At 41.3% G+C, this 18,737-nt stretch overlaps 1 protein-coding gene across 7 annotated transcripts in view; it reads right to left on the bottom strand.

Annotated features, from left to right (window-relative positions):
- Positions 1-18,737, bottom strand: part of ARIH2 (ariadne RBR E3 ubiquitin protein ligase 2) — a 39,483-nt gene that overhangs the window by 11,965 nt on the left and 8,781 nt on the right. For 4 of the 7 annotated variants that reach the window (XR_015151683.1, XR_015151684.1, XM_086368074.1 and 1 more), the window contains exons 4-6: positions 2,284-2,351; positions 1,781-1,844; positions 433-583 (exon numbers count right to left, since the gene is read on the bottom strand). Coding sequence is in view for 5 of the 7 variants with exons in the window: in XM_086368074.1 (XP_086224200.1) it covers positions 433-583; positions 1,781-1,844; positions 2,284-2,351 (283 nt within the window). In the remaining 2 variants the exon portion in view is untranslated. Of the gene's footprint in view, positions 1-432; positions 584-1,780; positions 1,845-2,283; positions 2,352-3,119; positions 3,232-9,375; positions 9,422-18,737 lie in introns of those variants that run through there. The other 3 variants (XM_086368076.1, XM_086368077.1, XM_086368078.1) reach the window with 2 other exon arrangements.

Genomic DNA, 18,737 nt, shown 5'->3' on the forward strand with positions numbered 1-18,737 from the left:
ACAGGTATAATGCTAATGTTAATATCGTGGAGTCATAATTTAACAAAGACTCCTTTAACTCATCACTAAGTCTGATTTGTGCTTACCTAAACCACAGTAAACCCTCTAGGAGTTTCTGAGGTATGGCTGCCACTTTGAGAATCAAGACAGACAAGGTAGGCAGCTTAGAGGACAGTTCTCCCAAAAGGCAAGAGAAGGCAGCCTTGCTGTCACACCAGCATTTACATAAACGTCCAAACATTAGCCTTAATTCTTGCATCTTGCTCAGGCCTAGGGTAAACTTTGCCGTTGTTCAGACTGACATTTTGGAAACCAATGGTTCTGATTTTGAAAACTTCAGTTAGGCTCACAAGAAAACCTGAGTAGCAGAAGGGGCAGGGCTGAAGCTAAACAGTTCCCGCCAGCCGGTTATGAACCCTACGGCGGACTCACCCACACCCACACCGTCCTTGACGAGCACGGAGCAGTGCTGCTCCCAGCAGCTGCGGCAGAACTGGTGCTGACAGGCCAGAGAGAGGAGGTTTTCCTTCCGCACAAACTGCATGCACACTGCGCAGTGGTGAGGGGAGTGGGCCGGGGGCACCTAGAGGGAGGTACAGGGACGTGAGCCAGCCTGCAACAAGGGTCAGAACTCAACTGCCACGTGTGGGCTCTGCGAGTGCCAGTTCTGAGTGGAAAAAAATATTATCAGGAAGGCTTCCCGAAGGAGGTGGTAGCGAAGCTAGGCTTGGTGAACCCCTAGATTTAGAGAGGGAGAGAGAAGATGGAAATGAGATCTTACAGTAGTGTATAAGGTCAGGCTGAAAAGACCAGGATTTCGGAACTGTCAAGGTCCCGAGAGGTCATTCAATCTGCCTTCTTTTGGAGGCTACTGGGTTTCTTTTGAAAACTGCCCTCATTCAGCATGGCACAGAGTTGCTTCTCAACAAGTACTATAAACCCAACCAATAGGTTCTTAGGGGCTGAAGTGTGAGCCTCTAATAGCTCCAGAACCCATTCTCTGCTACACAAACTGGCAAAGACAGTCTGGGGACACCAGCCAAAGCCACAAACCAGTGAAAACCCAACATGAGGTTCTTGTTGTTCACTGGATACAGAAAATAATTTGAGGAAAAGGACCATACTCTGTCTAGTATGCTCCTGGAAAGTCTCTAAGAGGCTGTGTAAGTTATGTGGTGATCTGAGCCCTAATTCTCCCCCATTCATTTGACAAATGCTGACTGAACTCTCAGCAACAGGAAATTGCTATACACTGTGGGATACGATTCCTAAACTTAAAAAGCACTTACAGTCTACTATGGGAGCTAAAAGATATGAGTGAATCACTGCAATGTACATGTAAAGGTTGAAAGACATAATTAAAGGAGTTTGGAGGGAAGTGTTCCCAGGAGACAGGTTTTGGGAGAGATGGCTTGGATTCGGGTCTTTAAAGGTGAGTTCCATTCTCACGAGCAAAGATGGGGACAGGATCTGGACATTCCCCGCCAAGGAAGGCACCAGCAGAGTTAAAGAGGCATGCAGTGAACGGGCACCCCAAGAACACGGCAGGGACAGAGTACAGGCTATATGTAAGTGCAGGAGACGGGTGAGGCTGGAGAGCACAGGCAGTGATGCACTCCTCGCCTATGAGGAAAATTTCCAAATGACGTCGGAAATGGAAGATTTAGGCCTATACTGGAACAAGTATCTTGGGGATGCTGCACGATAAACAAAGTAAGACGGTTCTCAATAACCGTGTGAGCCACAGCAAAAGCCACGTGTATCAGGAAGGGACACTCACATGTTTTGATGGATTGGGCTGAACTCGGGCCTCAACGAGCAGCTGAGCAGAATTAGACTTGTATCTACAAAACAAAAAGCATAAAGGGAATCAGAGCTCCGGTTCTGGAGGTATGGTGGTAAATGAGCTGACCTTTCTCTCTGAAGGTAATAAGCACTATGCCATGATGTATTAATCCCACTTGATGTGTCTGAAAGAAATAACTGGAGATATTGCCAAGTGTTATCTAGAAGAGCACTGATTTAACATTAATGACGGCATAAAAACTCTGACCTAACTTCACTGTCCAACAACAGGGGTTTCAGAAAGAATATGCTGAAAACATTGGAAAATGTTCACCATATACTGAGAGAAAAAAGGCTATACAATATGACCCAGTGTTTTAAAAATGTAATCTGCACACTAAGGATATTCTCCATAACACAGACAATTATTACCACTGGGTGGGCAGGCAGAGAGAAGTTACAGACAGTGCCGTCTCTTCCTCCCCCAAAACACCTTACCTGTCCAGTATCTCGGCAACTTGCCAGTGGAAATTAACTAATATAAGTTTAGCAACTGAATGAGATACCTAGAAAGAAGAAAAAAAGAAATCAAATTATAATGCAGTTTTTTTTTTCAGAGTGCTCTTACATTTTGAGAAATGCATACATTCCTCTCTACTGCAGGTCCAGGCTTGATTTTTTAAATCTTCCTCTTGGTTCTGTTTTATCTTTTACGTTCAGACTCTTAGAGTCTTAAACAATTTCCTGGATCTTTCGATTTTTCAACCTTTGTTTTCATTAGCAACCCTTCAAAGAAATTAGTTTGATTTCAAACTTACACAAAACCATCCTGTCCACAGTAAATAAGGACCTAGAACCCAAAGTAAGCAGAAGAGCTGTAGGTCCCTAACATGATTTATGTGCTGAAGCTGCTGTAGGAGGCCATACACGGGCACCTCCAGGTAGGCGTGTTACTTGCAGAAGCTCTCCAGGCTTGAACTTCTTATATAAACCCAGAAAAACAAAACAAAACAAAACTCACCCCTGGTTAAAACCTCTGACTCTATAACAAAACTATTCATCCATAAAGACTACATGAAAACTCAGACAAAGTATTTGGTATAAATGTTAAAATTTGCTTGAGAATAGCTTTTGGCTACAACTATATTTTTACAACCTGAAAATTATACTGTTGGATTTGATGTATTTATTCATTTATTTTTGGCTGCAGTGCACCGCTTGTGGGAGCTTACTTCCCTGCAGTGGAAGAGGGGGTCCTAACCAATGGACCGCCAGGCAATTCCCAAAATGAAATTTCTTGACCTTCCCAAAGAAATAGAACTTCAACACCATACCTGGTCTGATCCCTTGATCTCAACAGCACTAGCAACAGCAACAAAGCCTCAGAATTAGCATACCAGGTGCAGCCCCTCCATGTATGGAATACGACACAGGCCTCCGCTGAAACTGAAAATTTTACCGATGACTACAAGTCCACTAATGACCAACTCAGAATATTCCAGCAGAGTTCTGGTGAGAACTGATAATGTGAAGAGAGGATGTGTCTCAGTTCAGTTCAGTCGCTCAGTCGTGCCCGACTCTTTGCGACCCCATGGACTGTACGTAGCACACCAGGCTTCCCTGTCCATCACCAACTCCTGGAGCTTACTCAAACTCATGTCCATCGAGTCAGCAATGTGTCTAGCACTTTATTAAGTGGATAGATGTCCATCTATTCTTTCAAAGCCAAGTACTGAGGATACATCAATATATACATGTCTAGCACTTTATTAAGGTGGATAGATGTCCATCTCTTCTTTCAAAGCCAACTGCTGAGGATACATCAATATATACATGTCTAGCACTTTATTAAGGTGGATAGATGTCCATCTCTTCTTTCAAAGCCAACTGCTGAGGATACATCAATATATACATGTCTAGCACTTTATTAAGGTGGATAGATGTCCATCTCTTCTTTCAAAGCCAACTGCTGAGGATACATCAATATATACATGTCTAGCACTTTATTAAGGTGGATAGATGTCCATCTCTTCTTTCAAAGCCAACTGCTGAGGATACATCAATACATACAACACTGTAGGCACACGCACCTCCCACCAGTCTCCTACAGGAGGCACTGTGATTGCCCACAGTATGGCCACAGTGTATCACAGACTGCCAAGGACTCAGTTTCCCCCAATTAATCCATTATGAATGTGAAGGAATTTTGAGACCGTTAATTAAAGCAAAATGTAGAATGACGGCACTTGCCCCGTAATGGACACCGAGGAAGATCTACAGGGAAGTCAGGATACAAAGGGCCCTCTGAGCAAAAAGCAGCACAGGGTTAAGAAGAGTACCTAGAAGACTTTATGCTAACAGGTAGTCTCCAAAGAGAGGCCACCTCCTCCCTGATTTGGGCCACAGGAGAGAACTGACTTCACCACCCACTGTCACCCGCAGCGGTCTTCCAGAGGAAGAGATGTCAGGTGATGTGGGGGGAGGGGGCGCTACTTAAGTTACCTTTAGCAAGAGGGCCAAGACAAATATATGATATTAAAACATTACAGATAAAAGTCTGTCATTCTCAGAGTGCAGACAGCTAAGCTCAGGAAAGAACTAGCCAAGTACTCACACCATTTTCCTGCGCAATGCTCAAAGAGCTTGGCAATCCACTCTGAATCTATCACAGTTGCCACTCTGTAACTGAGGAAGGTCTTCCACTCATTTCTTATGTGTTCAACTGCGGAGAACAAAAGTCTTCCAGCAGAACCAAGACAAACGACTGCTGGACTGTTTTGATCAAGCAACTAACAACCTGTGAGTAGTTAGGATTATGTATTACCAAGAAGGACTTAGAAGTATCTATATATGTACGTATGTATGCGTTATCAAGAAGGAGTATTCATTCATTCATTCACTTTTGGCTGTGCCACAAAGCTTGTGAGATCTCAGCTCCCTGAACCCGGGCCATGGTGGTGAAAGCCCGGAATTCTAACCACTAGGCCACCAGGGAAACCCCCAAGAAGAACCTATAATGAGGTCAAACCTCTTCCAAAAAGGGTGATAAACAACCACTGATAGCCACATAGACGAATGACTTGGGAAGGACACATGACCATGTCATGTTCAAGACAGATTTGCGCTTCTGTAAGATCAACATGTCATAAGAAAATTAAGTCTTATTTATGTATGAGGCTTTTTTCCATTTCTGAATACACTTTCATAAACGAGAGCAGGAAAGAATACTTCTTCCAAATTCACTTTATGAAGCTAACATAACCCTGATAAAAGGCTGATTTAACATGTGAAAACGCCTAAGGCAATTCACTGAATTAACAAAGTAAAGGCAGAAAAAAACCGAAATGATAATTTCAGTAGATACAAGAAAACTCGTTTGACAAAATCAAGGAATCATTCAAGATAAAAATTCTTAGCAAATTAGGAAGAAAAATAGAACTGCCTAAATCTAATACAGGGTGTCTAAGGAAAACATTATACTCTGTAACAACACAGTGAATGCTAAGATCAGGGACATGACAGGGAAGACCACTCTCATCATTTCATTTAACACTGTGCTGAAGGCCCTAATAGGGCATGGGGGGCAAAAAAAAGGACACACACAAAAAAGACACAAAACTACCAGTAGAACTAATAAGTTTAGTAAGGTTAAAAAAATAGAATGCCAATACATAAAAATCACAAATGTGTTTCTACATAGTGGCAAATAAAAATTAAAATTTATTGATAAAACTAAAATGTATTGATAAATATATTTTATTTAACCCAATATATCTAAAATATGTCAACATGTTAATGCACTGAAAATTATTAATGAACTACATTTAACATCTTTTTTTTCCATCTAATTGCTCAAAGTCCATTGTATTCAGAATTATAGCACATACCAATCCAACTGGCCACATTTCAAATGCCCAGTGGCTACATGTGATCACAGCTACCATAATGGACAACGCAGCTAGAGACAGAACACAGCAATCAAAATTAATCAAAATCAAAGCAGGGGTTAGGGTATACATTAATAGTTGATCCTAAAATGTATGGAGAGGACCCCAAATATCCAAAGCAACCTTGAAAGAGCAAAGTTGAAGAGACTTACACCATCTGACTTCAAGACTTACTATAAAGCTACAGTATTTAAGACAGTGGGATACTGGCTTAAGGACAGACATATATATAGATCCATGTAACAGAATAGTAAACTCATACACTTATGATTAATTTTCTACTAAGGTACCAATGTAATTCAACAGATGATAAAACAGTCTTTTCAACAAATGGTTCCAGAATAACTGAACATCATTATACAAAACTCAGAACTTAAATGCTTAGTTCATGTCACAGAAAAATTACCTCAAGGTAGTTCACACTGTTAAATAAAACTGAAAACTATAAAACTTTCAGATGAAAATCTTTGCAATCTTGGTTTTTTAGGTAAAGATTTCTTAGCTATGACACTGAAAGCACAATCCTTAAAAGAAAAAATATGATACACTGGAGCTCATCAAAATTAAATTTCATTCTTCAAAAGATATTATTAAGAAAATGGACGAGCCGAGCCACAAAATATATGATTTGCAACAGAAAAAATAATTGCAAATCATATACCTGATAAAGAACTTAATTCAGAACACATAAAGAACTCACACAACTCAAAAAGCTCAACATTATTAGTCATTAGGGAAATGCAAATTAGAACTAGGAGATACTACTTCACATTCACTAGAAATACAGAAAAATACAGAAAATTGACAATACCTAAGTGCTAGCAAGCAGGTGGAGAACCTGTAACACTTACATAATGCTGGTGGGAATGTAAGATAGCAGAGTCTCCTCAGAAAACAGTTTGGCAGTTTCTTAAAATGTTAAACGCGATCCCACTGCTAGATATTTATCCAAGTGAAATGCAAACATGTCCATGCAAAACTCTGTTATACAAACCATCACAGCAGCATATTTCATAAGAGCCAAGAACTGGAATCAACCCAAGTGTTCATCAACTGATGAAGGAATGAATGAACAAAATGTGGTACATATCCATAAAATGGAAAATCCTCCCTGGGCAGTAAGAGGAAAGCATTACTGACATGTGATACAGCATGGATGAACTTTGAAAACATGCCAAGTGAAAGAAGCCAGACACAAAAGACTACATACTATAAGATTCAATTCATATGAAATTTCTAGGAAAGGCAAATCTGTGCAGACAGTAAGATGATCAGCAGTTTCCTGGGGCTGGGAGAGGGGACTAACTACAAATGGATATAAGGGAACGTTTTGGCTGATGAAAATGTTCTATACCTTGGATTGTGGTGATGGCTGTACACTTGTTTACATTTACTACAACTCTTCTACTGGTACACTCTAAAATGGATGAGTTTAATGGAATGTAAGTAATACTTCAATAAATGCTAAAAATAAAATTGACCGATGGACAGACACATGATAAAGTAAATGCAGGAAAAAGTTAGCACTTGTATAATCTAGATGGTAGATAAATGGATACCTACTGTACAATGCTTTAAAAGTCTTTGTATATTTTAAATTTTTCACGAAGTTGGAGGGAAAGTTTGCCAACTTTAATTCAATGGCAATCTTCTGAATAAACAAATGTCACAAGAAACAGAGAGTTGACCCTTACACCATTGCATCAAAATAGTTCATTTTGATCTTTTACGTACTCCTCAGAATGAAAACATCCCCTCAGAGTTTTGAACATACATAGTTCTGACCAAAGATGAACTGACTAGACAATGTGAATTTTAGTATAAGTAGGCCTGTACTGCTAGTAACTTCACAACACTCCAGCTCCCTCTAAACCTCCCACACCAAGCCTCGAGGGAGGGAGGGAAAGTAGTGGTATACAGTTCATCAAACACTGAAGGGTCCTGAAGTCCCTGGGTGGTCCAAAGACGGCTTTCAGAGTCAAAGATGGAGTCAGAACACGGTCAAGTGTAGCCCACCTTCCTTGCCTTTCCCTCTCATTCCCTGTGCCTTCAAACCTGACCCACGATGGGTCAGAAGGCTCTGGAGAGCATTCCGTGAAGCTTTAAAGGACTGTGGGGACACCTGTCATCATCCAGCCTGGACTCTGCTCTGTATTGCCCATCCAATCTGGCTTGGCTTTGCCATGACATTTACAATCTCAACACCCTCAGATGGTTTTCAGATCTTTATTTCAGGAAGCACTTGGCCACATGAACGTCAAAAAGGACTTGGCTACTAGACATCACTATTTCCCAGAGGTTGCAGGCAAACTTCTGTCATCCTAATTTGTGTTTGGGAGAGACCTTTAAAAAGCTACTTCCCAGATACAGGCCCTCAGAACATGTCCAGTAGTTACCACCTGTGCAGACACCTAAAGGCATAGACGACTGCTGGGGAGTCAAGTTCTCCTTTCTGTTTTTTTTTTAATAAAGAATATATACAGTGTCCATACAATTCTATTCCGGCTTCACAAGCAGGGTTTGGGGGAGTGGGTGGGGAGGAGATGGACCTGAGGGGGAAATCCTGGATAGCAGCCAATGAAGCTAAGATTTTCTCACAGAGATGCAGTGACGTGTACATGAGGATTTTAGCTGCTGTTATCAGCAAGCCATTCCTGACACGGCTAACAGCACACAAATCCACAACCTCAGCATTTCAGAAGATATTCTGGACACACTTTCTTCTGTGATCTAAGGGCTTCAGAGACTAGAGAAGTGAAACAGTGTAAATAGTGAATTAGGGCCTGTCAACTTGGAATGGAGACTATCTTGATAAGATAAAACTTCTGGATCTATGCAGCCTCTGACCCACTCATTACAAGGAGACAAATGCAGGATTCCAGGAGCTCAGAAAACACAACTCCAGCAGCAATTTGGTCACTGGCTTACATTTTAGCCTTCCTATGACTTGCCTGCCTCTCCACTCTACGTTTCAATTTTCTTATATGTATTTTCTTTGTTAGGTCCCCAAGCAGAAAGCAGACTGTGGTGAATCTGTTTTTCAAATCACAGGACCCCGAGTCCACCTGAAGTTCATTAGTACATGAGCGCCTCAAATTTTTTTTCTGATTTCCACCAAACTCTTTTCCCAGAAAAATTCGAGTATCAGAATTTTATAAATTAATCACTGGAACAAACGTTTTTGATCCCCTGACCACAAAGCACTTAAAATACCAGAGGGAGATAAATCCTGCCATGGAAGGAGACGCTCAGTACATACAACATTCTGGATCCTTTCTAATACACAGCCAACATCTATCTTTGGGGAAAACGTATTCAGAAGTTCAGGAAATTTACCGTTATTACTTGACATCCCAGAGCACTTGGATTGTATACGTTTATTGTTCAAATAATGCACAGGACATGCTAGTTTGATGTAAGGATCGAGGCACATACTGAAAGCCTCCATTCCTGACAACAGCTCCCCAGGAAAACCCTGAGCATAGTTAGTTGCTTCTTCATCTTCTTCATCTCCTATAGTTGGTTCAAGCTGTCTAGTCCTTGGGGACGAGTTAACAGCACAGCTTGCAAATAGATTTTTTTCCCCCAGAAAACAGAAATTCAGCAGCCCACCAGAACTGTCACCAGCCCTTCCCACACTTACCAGTGCCATAGGGAGGATGCAGCCGATGGCAGAGAGCATCAACGGCCTGAAAAAATACAGGTGGTAGTTTCAATTTTTATTTAGAATTCTTACTTGCCAACTGCCTGAAATCTTTTAAGGCTACCCGAATAGGGCTCCATGCCTCAGCCTGTTGTTAAGCCACTTCATGGTCCAATCACATTTGTTAACAAACACGAGTGGTCATTCACTAAAAGGCAGAGAGGAAGGAAAGGAGTGAACTGTTGGCCAGCTTCTGGGTCTAAGGTAGGAAGGGATGTAATATGGGAAAACTAGCTGAAAGAGATTAAGACGGATGGATTCAAGTCTTGGAGGGTAGAAGGTGAGGTGAGAAAGTACTGAAGGAATAAGAGAAAGAAGCAAGGTTAAAGCACAGAGACAAAAGAAAAGGTGAACACCAGGCCAGAATGGCGCACATCAGCAGTGCTAGTGGTAGTGGCAAGACCCAGCCCTCGAGTCTAATTTCGGCGGTGGGCCTTCACCTCTCCTGTACTTCACACCTCCACACTTTCAGGCTCTAAAAGGTCTGCTCTCCGGCGCCTTATTCTAACTTTGCTTCCTTGCATTTTCTCTCCATGGAGGGAGAGCTGACTGGTAATTGAGGCACCCACATGTTATAAATGCTCTACAAAATCTGATTAATGAACATTAATTTGAAGATTTCTCTCCAGTCTAACCTTAATTTAGTTCTGTTATGGTCTCTGATCATTAAAATCAATGCCAAAAACATCTAAAGACTTGACTAACTACAGTTACTTATGAAAAATACAATAAAACAAAAATACAAAAGTCATCCCTTCCTTGACCTTGAGGGCACTTTATTATGAAAAACTCTGGGCATCTACTTAAGTGAAGAGTATGATGAAACCCATGTACCCATCACCTAGTTCCAACACCAACTCAGAACCAGGCTATACCTTACCTACCCCACTACCCTAGAGATTATTGCAAGGTAAATCTCAGCCAGCGTATCTTTTCGGGTTTGCATTTCAATGAAAATCTTCTGGGAAATACTTAGTACAAAAGGCAGATTACAGCCCCTTCTAGAATTCCATATGGTTTTTCAGGGAGGAGCCATATACAGGTAGGATGACTACTACTTTAGTGAACCAAAGTCCTATCCGTTAATCACAACCAAAAGAAATGCAGATAGGAGCTCATAGCCAATGAATAACACACAGTAGGACTAAAGGCCAAGTCTCCTACCATCTTCCTGTAGCTACAAGCCCATCTTGTCTATATGTGATTTCAAATGATGCACTGTCTCTTCCAGCTATGGCGACTGTGAGGAGGGCAAAGGAGAGGGAGTACCAGACACTTGTAGGGAGTTCCAGCCAGATCACCTCTCTTCTCCAGAGGGTACCTCAGAGCCCAGCATATCTTAGTGACAAAGCCGCAAACTCCAACAGCACGTTTCAAAGACAGAGCCACTGACTACTGCTGTTAACTATGCTCAAAACGTACCACGTTTCTATGCACCTATATGTTTATGTAAATAAACCTCCATGGGAATGGAGTTCTTTTCTAGGGGAAGAGGTTTTTCACACCACTTCCCTCCTCTGTCATACCTAAGACCTAGAACAATGCCTGTGCCAGGGCTAGGTCCCATATTCTAACACTTCCCTCCGCCTGGCTCCTGTGGTCTCAGCTGAAATCACTGCCTATCCACAGCCTCCTCCAGAGCCCCGGCAGGCAGGTGGGCAGGCAGGCAGGCATCAAAGCCTTCCAAGCCCTCAGAGGGTGTACAATCTAGCAGGAGAGGCCAGATACGGATCTAGAAAGGAAGGTTTAAAGGGGAAAAAAAAGGACGGTGAACTGAGAGGTCTTTTAATGTGACAGGAATGGCAGAGATGCTGACAGGAGGTTTGAGGAGCCAAAAATCAAACATTAAGGAGCAGAGCGGGAAAGAGTTCAGGCTGGAATCTGGAGAAACCACTTCAAGTTTCTCAACAGAGCAAGATAAAATAGTGTTTTCAGTGGCTGTGTCAGAAAATATGGAATAGAAGCAGAAAAGGTTTTATTTATGCATACCTGCTTTCTGTCTTATCATTCTAAAAAAGGAGGAGGCAGAAAATAAAGGCCAAGAGACCTTTAAATTATTTTATGGTAGAGGTTAAATCGTTTTTTCCCCATCTTTCTTAGCATCTATCTAAAAGTTAAAACAACAGAAGATACTCGGAAACACTCGTTTTATTGAGAATCATCAAATTCTCAACCTATCCCAATTACAGCAAACTCTTAACCTACTTCAATTATCACTGAACAAAAAAGAAAATGGTTCATAAAAAGCATTTTGATGAAAAGGAACAATGCCTGCCACTCCATCCCAGCCCATCCTGATCCTCTCCCAGTTTCCCAGCCAGGACAAGTCTCTCCCAGTCACTGGTCTGGGTTCTTCTGGTTGTTACCAACATCACTGAGCACGCCCGTAATTCTCCACCAGACCTAGCCTACTTATGCCACTGCCTACCCACTCCCATCCCAGCCCCAACTTCTGAATATTTAAATCACTATTTTCAGTTTCTCTATCTGTAGCCTTTGTAATCTTAAGACATAGTTTACAGGACCAGAGCTGCATTTCCACCCCTGAGCTTCCACTGGCACTCTCCTTGGCCCACTCAAAGAAGAACGTTTGTACATCTGGCATAAATACATTAGTAGTAGCTGCCAATCACGCATACTTGTGCCACATGGTGTGTTTGCTTTGTATTTATTTGACTTGTGATTTTTGTGTGTAGTTTTTCTGCTTTCCATGGGAATTCTAATTCCCTTCCCCCTTATGACGAGTTCTATGGTTTCTCATCATCTTTCAACTTCTTCATTCTATCTATTGCTAGGAATCCACCTCACCCCTATTCCAGAAGAAATTTTTCTTGGATCCCACCAAGTTTCTGTTCCAATCTGGGCTGACCATTTTCCAGGCCTGCTACAAGCAGAACATGGGATTTTTCATTGGACTGCCAAGTTAGTTTAATTATTTCTTGAATTATTATTTTTCTTTTTTGAACTTCATCTTGAATTACTTCAGCAAAGGTACAGAAGTAAATTTTTGGAGTCCTTGCTCATCTGAAAATAAGTTTATTTTTGCAATGACAGAATTGTAGATTAAAAACTCTCTTCCCTCAGGACTTGGAAGACCATTGCACCACTGTCTTCTGCTTGTCAATGCTGGAGACTGGAGACATGAGTCCCATGTCTTTTAGAAGACCTGGCGTATCTTTATGGAAACCTTTAAGGTTTTCTGTTCTTGTTTTTCTGAAATTTCATAGGGACAATTCTGGCAATGGCTCTTTCTTTACCCTTCTGGGCAACAGACAAGACACTTTCAATACAAAAACTGTTCCTCCCTCTGGCTCTTGGAAATCTTCTTCTTTTACTTTTTTGATCTTTTTGTTTCCTTCAATTTTTTTTGTTCTCACTTGCCACAAATTCTGGTAAATCCTGGGTATCTGGATTGATCTCCATGTCTCTTTTTTCACACACCCACACACATATACATGTATATATATATATATATATATATATAGCCTGTATTTTGGCTTTATGTTGAGAGATTTTCTTGGTTTTATCTTCTGATCTATCTATGGTATATTTTTTAACTTGGCAAACCCATAATTCATCTTCACAGGTTCTTTTCTGCTTTGATTTTCTTCCTGATGGCATCTCTGATTGTTTTATAGAAGCCACATCTTCTTGAATATCTTGGCAAATACTACATGCTGTTGCTGTTGCTAAGTCGCTTCAGTCGTGTCCGACTCTGTGCGACCCCATAGACAGCAGCCCACTAGGCTCCTCTGTCCCTGGGATTCTCCAGGCAAGAATACTGGAGTGGGTTACCATTTCCTTCTCCAATGCATGAAAGTGAAAAGTGAAAGTGAAGTCGCTCAGTCGTGCCCGACTCTTAGCAACCCCAAGGACTGGAGCCTACAAGGCTCCTCCGTCCATGGGATTTTCCAGGCAAGAGTACTGGAGTGGGGTGCCATTGCCTTCTCTGAAATACTACATAGTGCACTTTTAAAAACAAGCAAAATTACTTATTGGTCTATATCAGTTACAGTCAATTTCTCTGTTTCTCTTTCATTATGCATGTTTTCCTCAAATGTCTGGGGATTCTTGGTTAGAATCACCATTCACAATAAACAAAATGAAGGGCAACAAGGGGGATGAAGTACTGATACAGGCTACAACTTGGAAGAACCTCAAAAACTTATGCTAAGAGAGCCACCAGCCACACAAGGTCACATATTCATGATTCCATTTCTATAACATATATAGGTAAATCCAGAGATACAGAAAGCAGATTTGTTGTTGCCAGAGACACAGGGAGTGGAGAGTATACATGCTTACTGGGTACCAAGTTTCCGTTTTGGGGGTGATGAAAATGTTCTGCAACTAGATGAAGAAGATGACTGCCCAACACCATGAGTGTATTAACATGCCACTGAACTGTACACTTTCAAAAGTGAATTTTATGTGGATGTTACAACTTGTAAAAAGGGAGTCTCAGGAAATGAACCCTAACTCTATGCACATGAACAGAACCATGCAACTGCCAGGCTTCTCTTTAGGGTGACTGATCAGAAGCAGCTATTATTCAAAATGACAAATAAAGATAGCTAAATCTGATCTTCTCTAAGTGCCTGATTTCCCTAAGATTATCCAGATTATTTTGCCAAGAGAGAGACCATGTGGGGGCAGGGCTGACTGTCCCACATACAGACCTTTAATTAATCCTCCCATCTGCAGCACATTTACCTTCTCCCGTCTAAGTCAGTCAGATCAAAGCCCACAACCTCTTCAAAGACATGCTGGACAAACCGGCTCCCATGTGCAATGATGTCCCATATGCTCCCCCTACATGTTCTCTTTGTTATTCTGTGTTTGTAACATATAGTTCGGAGAAGGCAATGGCACCCCACTCCAGTACTCTTGCCTGGAAAATCCCATGGACAGAGGAGCCTGGTAGGCTGCAGTCCATGGGGTCGCTAAGAGTCGGACACGACTGAGCGACTTCACTTTCACTTTTCACTTTCATGCATTGGAGAAGGAAATGGCAACCCACTCCAGTGTTCTTGCCTGGAGAATCCCATGGACGGGGAAGCCTGGTGGGCTGCCGTCTGTGGGGTTGCACAGAGTCAGACACGACTGAAGTGACTTAGCAGCAGCAGCAGCAACATATGTTTGCCTTTACCTTCATTTTCATGGTATTTAAAAATGGAGAAGCACTTCCATATTTACCTCATGCTCTTTAATAATCTTTCTGCCCTCTTCAGCTCACTGGGCAATCATTAATTTATTTTCCTTTACAACAGATAAGTTTGTATTTTCTAGCATGTTATAGGATTGAAATCATAAATTGCTTATTCCCCCCACCACCACCCCTGAGTCCCCTCATGCAGCATATTCTGAGATTTATCAATGGTACTTGTATGAGCAGCCCACTCTCTTTATATTGATGAGAGTGTGCTGTTCTGCGGGTAAGCCACTATTTGTTCATTCATCTGTTTGTAGATATTTAGGTTGTTTCCAGTTTTTGGCTATTGCAAATCAAACTGCTCTAGAGAGCCAAATACCAAACAAAAACAAATGCAGAAGGGACAAATGTATGTGAGGGCAGCCAACCAACCTGAAGCAAAGACTTGTGTTCTACTAGAGTGTCATAAAAGGAAAAGCCTTTAAAGTATTCACATTGTATTTATGATTGCAGATACTATTAGTCATTTTCACAGCTACTCATTATCAACGTGGACATAAGAACCCACTTTTATTTTGATAAGGAAATATGAAGTTATATTTAGATACCAAAAATATTACAGGAATCCTATTCAATTTGTGAGTACAGGTGGGCAGTTTACATCCTACTCCCATTCTGGTTACAAAACCAGCGCACTCCAAATGTTGGATGTATCTTTTCGCAGCCAAAAGAGGATGTACTGCTCACTCCTCATTTCAACTGGATCGTTTCACAATTTTTTTGTATTTCCACAGGAATATAATGTCAAATACCTCATCTCATCTCTGAAGATTGTTTTATTACATCTGCACAAAGTTCAAACGTCTTCCATATAAGAACTGCCAAAGCTAAATCTGACATGCACACCAAGCTAGGAACCACACACCTACCAGGTATATACCATCTATATTTGAAAGTCAGCTGGCATCATGGAAGCCCTTAAACAAGCATATCGTCTATTTACAAACGGAAACATACAGAAGTAGAACCTTGGGGTTAGATGCTCAACTTTTGCAATTATTGGCCTGGGCTTATTTAGACAGTCATATCAACAACAAGCAACACTTACTGAGATCAAAACATAACCAGGCATTTTTGCTCAGTGCTGTTTATACAAAAAAAAGTATACAAAAAAAAAACTCTTCATCTCAAAGAGTTCAGTTCCTGGCATACAAACAACTAGTATCAGTATATATCAAGAAACATGCAAAAAGGGGGGCAGAGTAAATATCTGAATCTGCCTGGAGATCAGAGAGGGCTTCACGGGAGAAGGGAACCAAGGGTAAGTCCCCAGTTTCCAGCCTGGTGGATGGTGGTATTACCGATGAAGATAGAGAATCCAGAAAGCCAGGTTGGATGGCACTGGAATATTGTAAAAGGCAGCAAGACTGGAAAATGATGGTGAGCACACTGAAGAGACCAGTAAAAGTCTAAAACAAGGGAAAAAGGAAATGTGTGGGTAGAGCATGTACTGGGCAGGAAAGAAACTGCTAGTCAAAGAGAGCAGCATTCCCAGATAGAGACCACTCTTTGTTCACGACTATAACAGCTCTGTTGTCCTGTTAAAACTCTCCAAACAAACATCTCGCTCTTCCTGCATGTTCCTTCCTCTATTTATGATTGATTACTTGTGGTTATCACAGCAAAACCATTTCATGGTTTTAAAGGGTTATGATAGGCTAGAGAAAAGAGAACACAACACAAGCGTCGAATTCTGAAATTCATGTCAGTTTAAGTAATCAAGCCACAGCAGGACACATTTCAGGTTAAGCAGGATGCAAAGCTTCCTGCTGTCTCAGTCTGTACCTCTTCTCAAATCTTTGCTCTAACTCTTCCCTCTATCAGACAGAGAAATCAAATCCTTTACATTTTCCTAGGGCAGCAGGGGAGCAAAACTGGGGCAGAGCAAAAGTTAAAGTCCTTGGGGGTGTTTGGGAATTCCCTGGTGGTCCAGTGGTTAGGGCTCTGTGCTTCCACTGCAGGGGCCACAGGTTTGATCCCTGGCTGGGGAACTAAAGGTCCCACATGGTGTGTGGCAAGGCAGAAAAAAAAAAGTAAGGTGGCATCTTAAAAACAGGATCCTTAGTAAAGGATCACAGAATGAAGTAAGCTAAGCAAGCTAAGCACTTCAGCAAGGAGTGCCATCAATGCAGGCACGAGACCAACACTGCAGTTAACTAGAAATGCAGAAACAAAAGACAAGACCATATTCCCCTATAACCTCTTTCTGGTCCCAATTCAAAATTCAGTTTGTGTTATTTTTACTTTTCTTATCATAGGCCCCACGAGAAAGACATCAGAGTATTTGGATGAGGGCAAGAGAGCCCCAAGTCCATGATCCAAGTACTACAGGCACACTCAGAATCGTCAGTCAGTAACACATCACCCAGAACCTTCTGCAATTTGGTTCCTACCCTGTGACTCAAAACGCACAATCCTGAGAATGTGTTCCAAGGAACCACAGCACATATGTGACAGCAATATTCTCGTTCTTCAACTCTTGCCCCGCTTCTACCATGACCATGTTTAAACACTCACGTGCCAGGCACTTTACGTGCATTATCTCACTTAATGCTGTGAAGAAGGTATTAATTATCACTACTTCATAGATGAGGAAACTGAAGCTTACAGATGTTGAGAAACTTGCCCATGGTCATGTTATATTACATGGCAGAAGAGGAAGTGGAACTCAGGCTAGCCTGACCACTGGTAGTGCAGACTCAACAACACACGGGCCGCGTCCATGAAAATGCTCACAGCAATATAACCAGTCCCCGCAACTGTAACACACAAGTACTCCCCTAAATGCCTAACGGGGAAAGCCGGAGCAAATTATGGTTCAAAAACAAGACAATGTGTTATACATAAAAGAACATATGAGGATGAAGTATAAACAAGAGGAAGTGTTTGAAATTCACATTTTTAAAGACAGAATATATAACTACATGCACATAATGAATACTGGAATGTACTGTCACCCAGAGTAGAGATTTTCCATTTTGTTCCCAGCTATTTTCCCAGTGCCTAACACATAGCAGATGCTCAATAAATACTAGCTGAATGAATGAATTGCGGAACAGTAACACATCTGTGAATATGGACAAGACCTGTGGGATAATAAGCAAGGAGGAAAGCTTTTATTTTAGGCTAACAAAATTATGAACGGTATTCTTTAGTGGAATTAGAATCACCCCCTTGATCACACAGTTCCTAAGGCAGTGTGCAAGTACAACAAAAGACCAGAATGAAAGCTGGCCTTGAATCTCATGGAGAGCTTCTTTTCCAAAAGGCAGGCAGCATGTGGTACGTGGTGCCAGGTACACAGTGAGGGCACGAAGTCAATGATAACAATAACCTTTCTAAGCTGGCCAGACAGGGACAACTCTAGCACTAGTTGCTCTTAGGCAATTCTCAATGTCACTCTGGACATTTCTCATCTCCCTTTAAAAAATACATTTACACACCAGTAAAACACTTACCAGACTTCCAGACTAAAAAGCATGCTGAAGTATGTCAACACATCCACTAACGACCAACTATTCGAAACACAAGAATTTAATCTAGATTCTAGTGAGATAGAGGCACGCAAAGAAACCTGACATCAGACCATAAAAATAGAAATCAGACGGCTGCTCAGCACACAAACATTTAGTGTTACTGGGCCCAGCTTAAAGACACTTTCCCATGAGCAGTAACATGAAAACAATCATTACTTGGTTAATTAATGAATGTATAAATAAAACTAACACATGTTCTTACATTCAGCTATACCAGGATATAAGAAAGTTAATTTAATAAATACAATTAGTCTTTTCCAGATGTTATATAAGAACTTAGTGCTACTTGAGAGAAAGAATAAATATAAGGTAATTCATGATTCACCCACAAAAGGGAAAAATGACCCACAGAAGAAGTTGGAGAGATTTTCCAGCCACAATTTGCTGAATAGCAAGCACTAGAGCTTAAAACAAATTCAAGCAAGAGGGTGGCAGAATAGTCTTCTGGGGAACATTCCCCAGCTCTACTGCAGTTAATACAGCAATTTGTAAGGCAAGAACCATAGTAAAAACACTCCCAATAATCAGTCTATATCTCTAACCCTATTTGAAGA

Source organism: Bos grunniens, chromosome 22 (genome assembly GCF_055505025.1).
Source record: "Bos grunniens cultivar Pamir isolate PY7600 chromosome 22, Bosgru_T2T1.0, whole genome shotgun sequence".
NCBI classification, from domain to species: domain Eukaryota; kingdom Metazoa; phylum Chordata; class Mammalia; order Artiodactyla; family Bovidae; genus Bos; species Bos grunniens.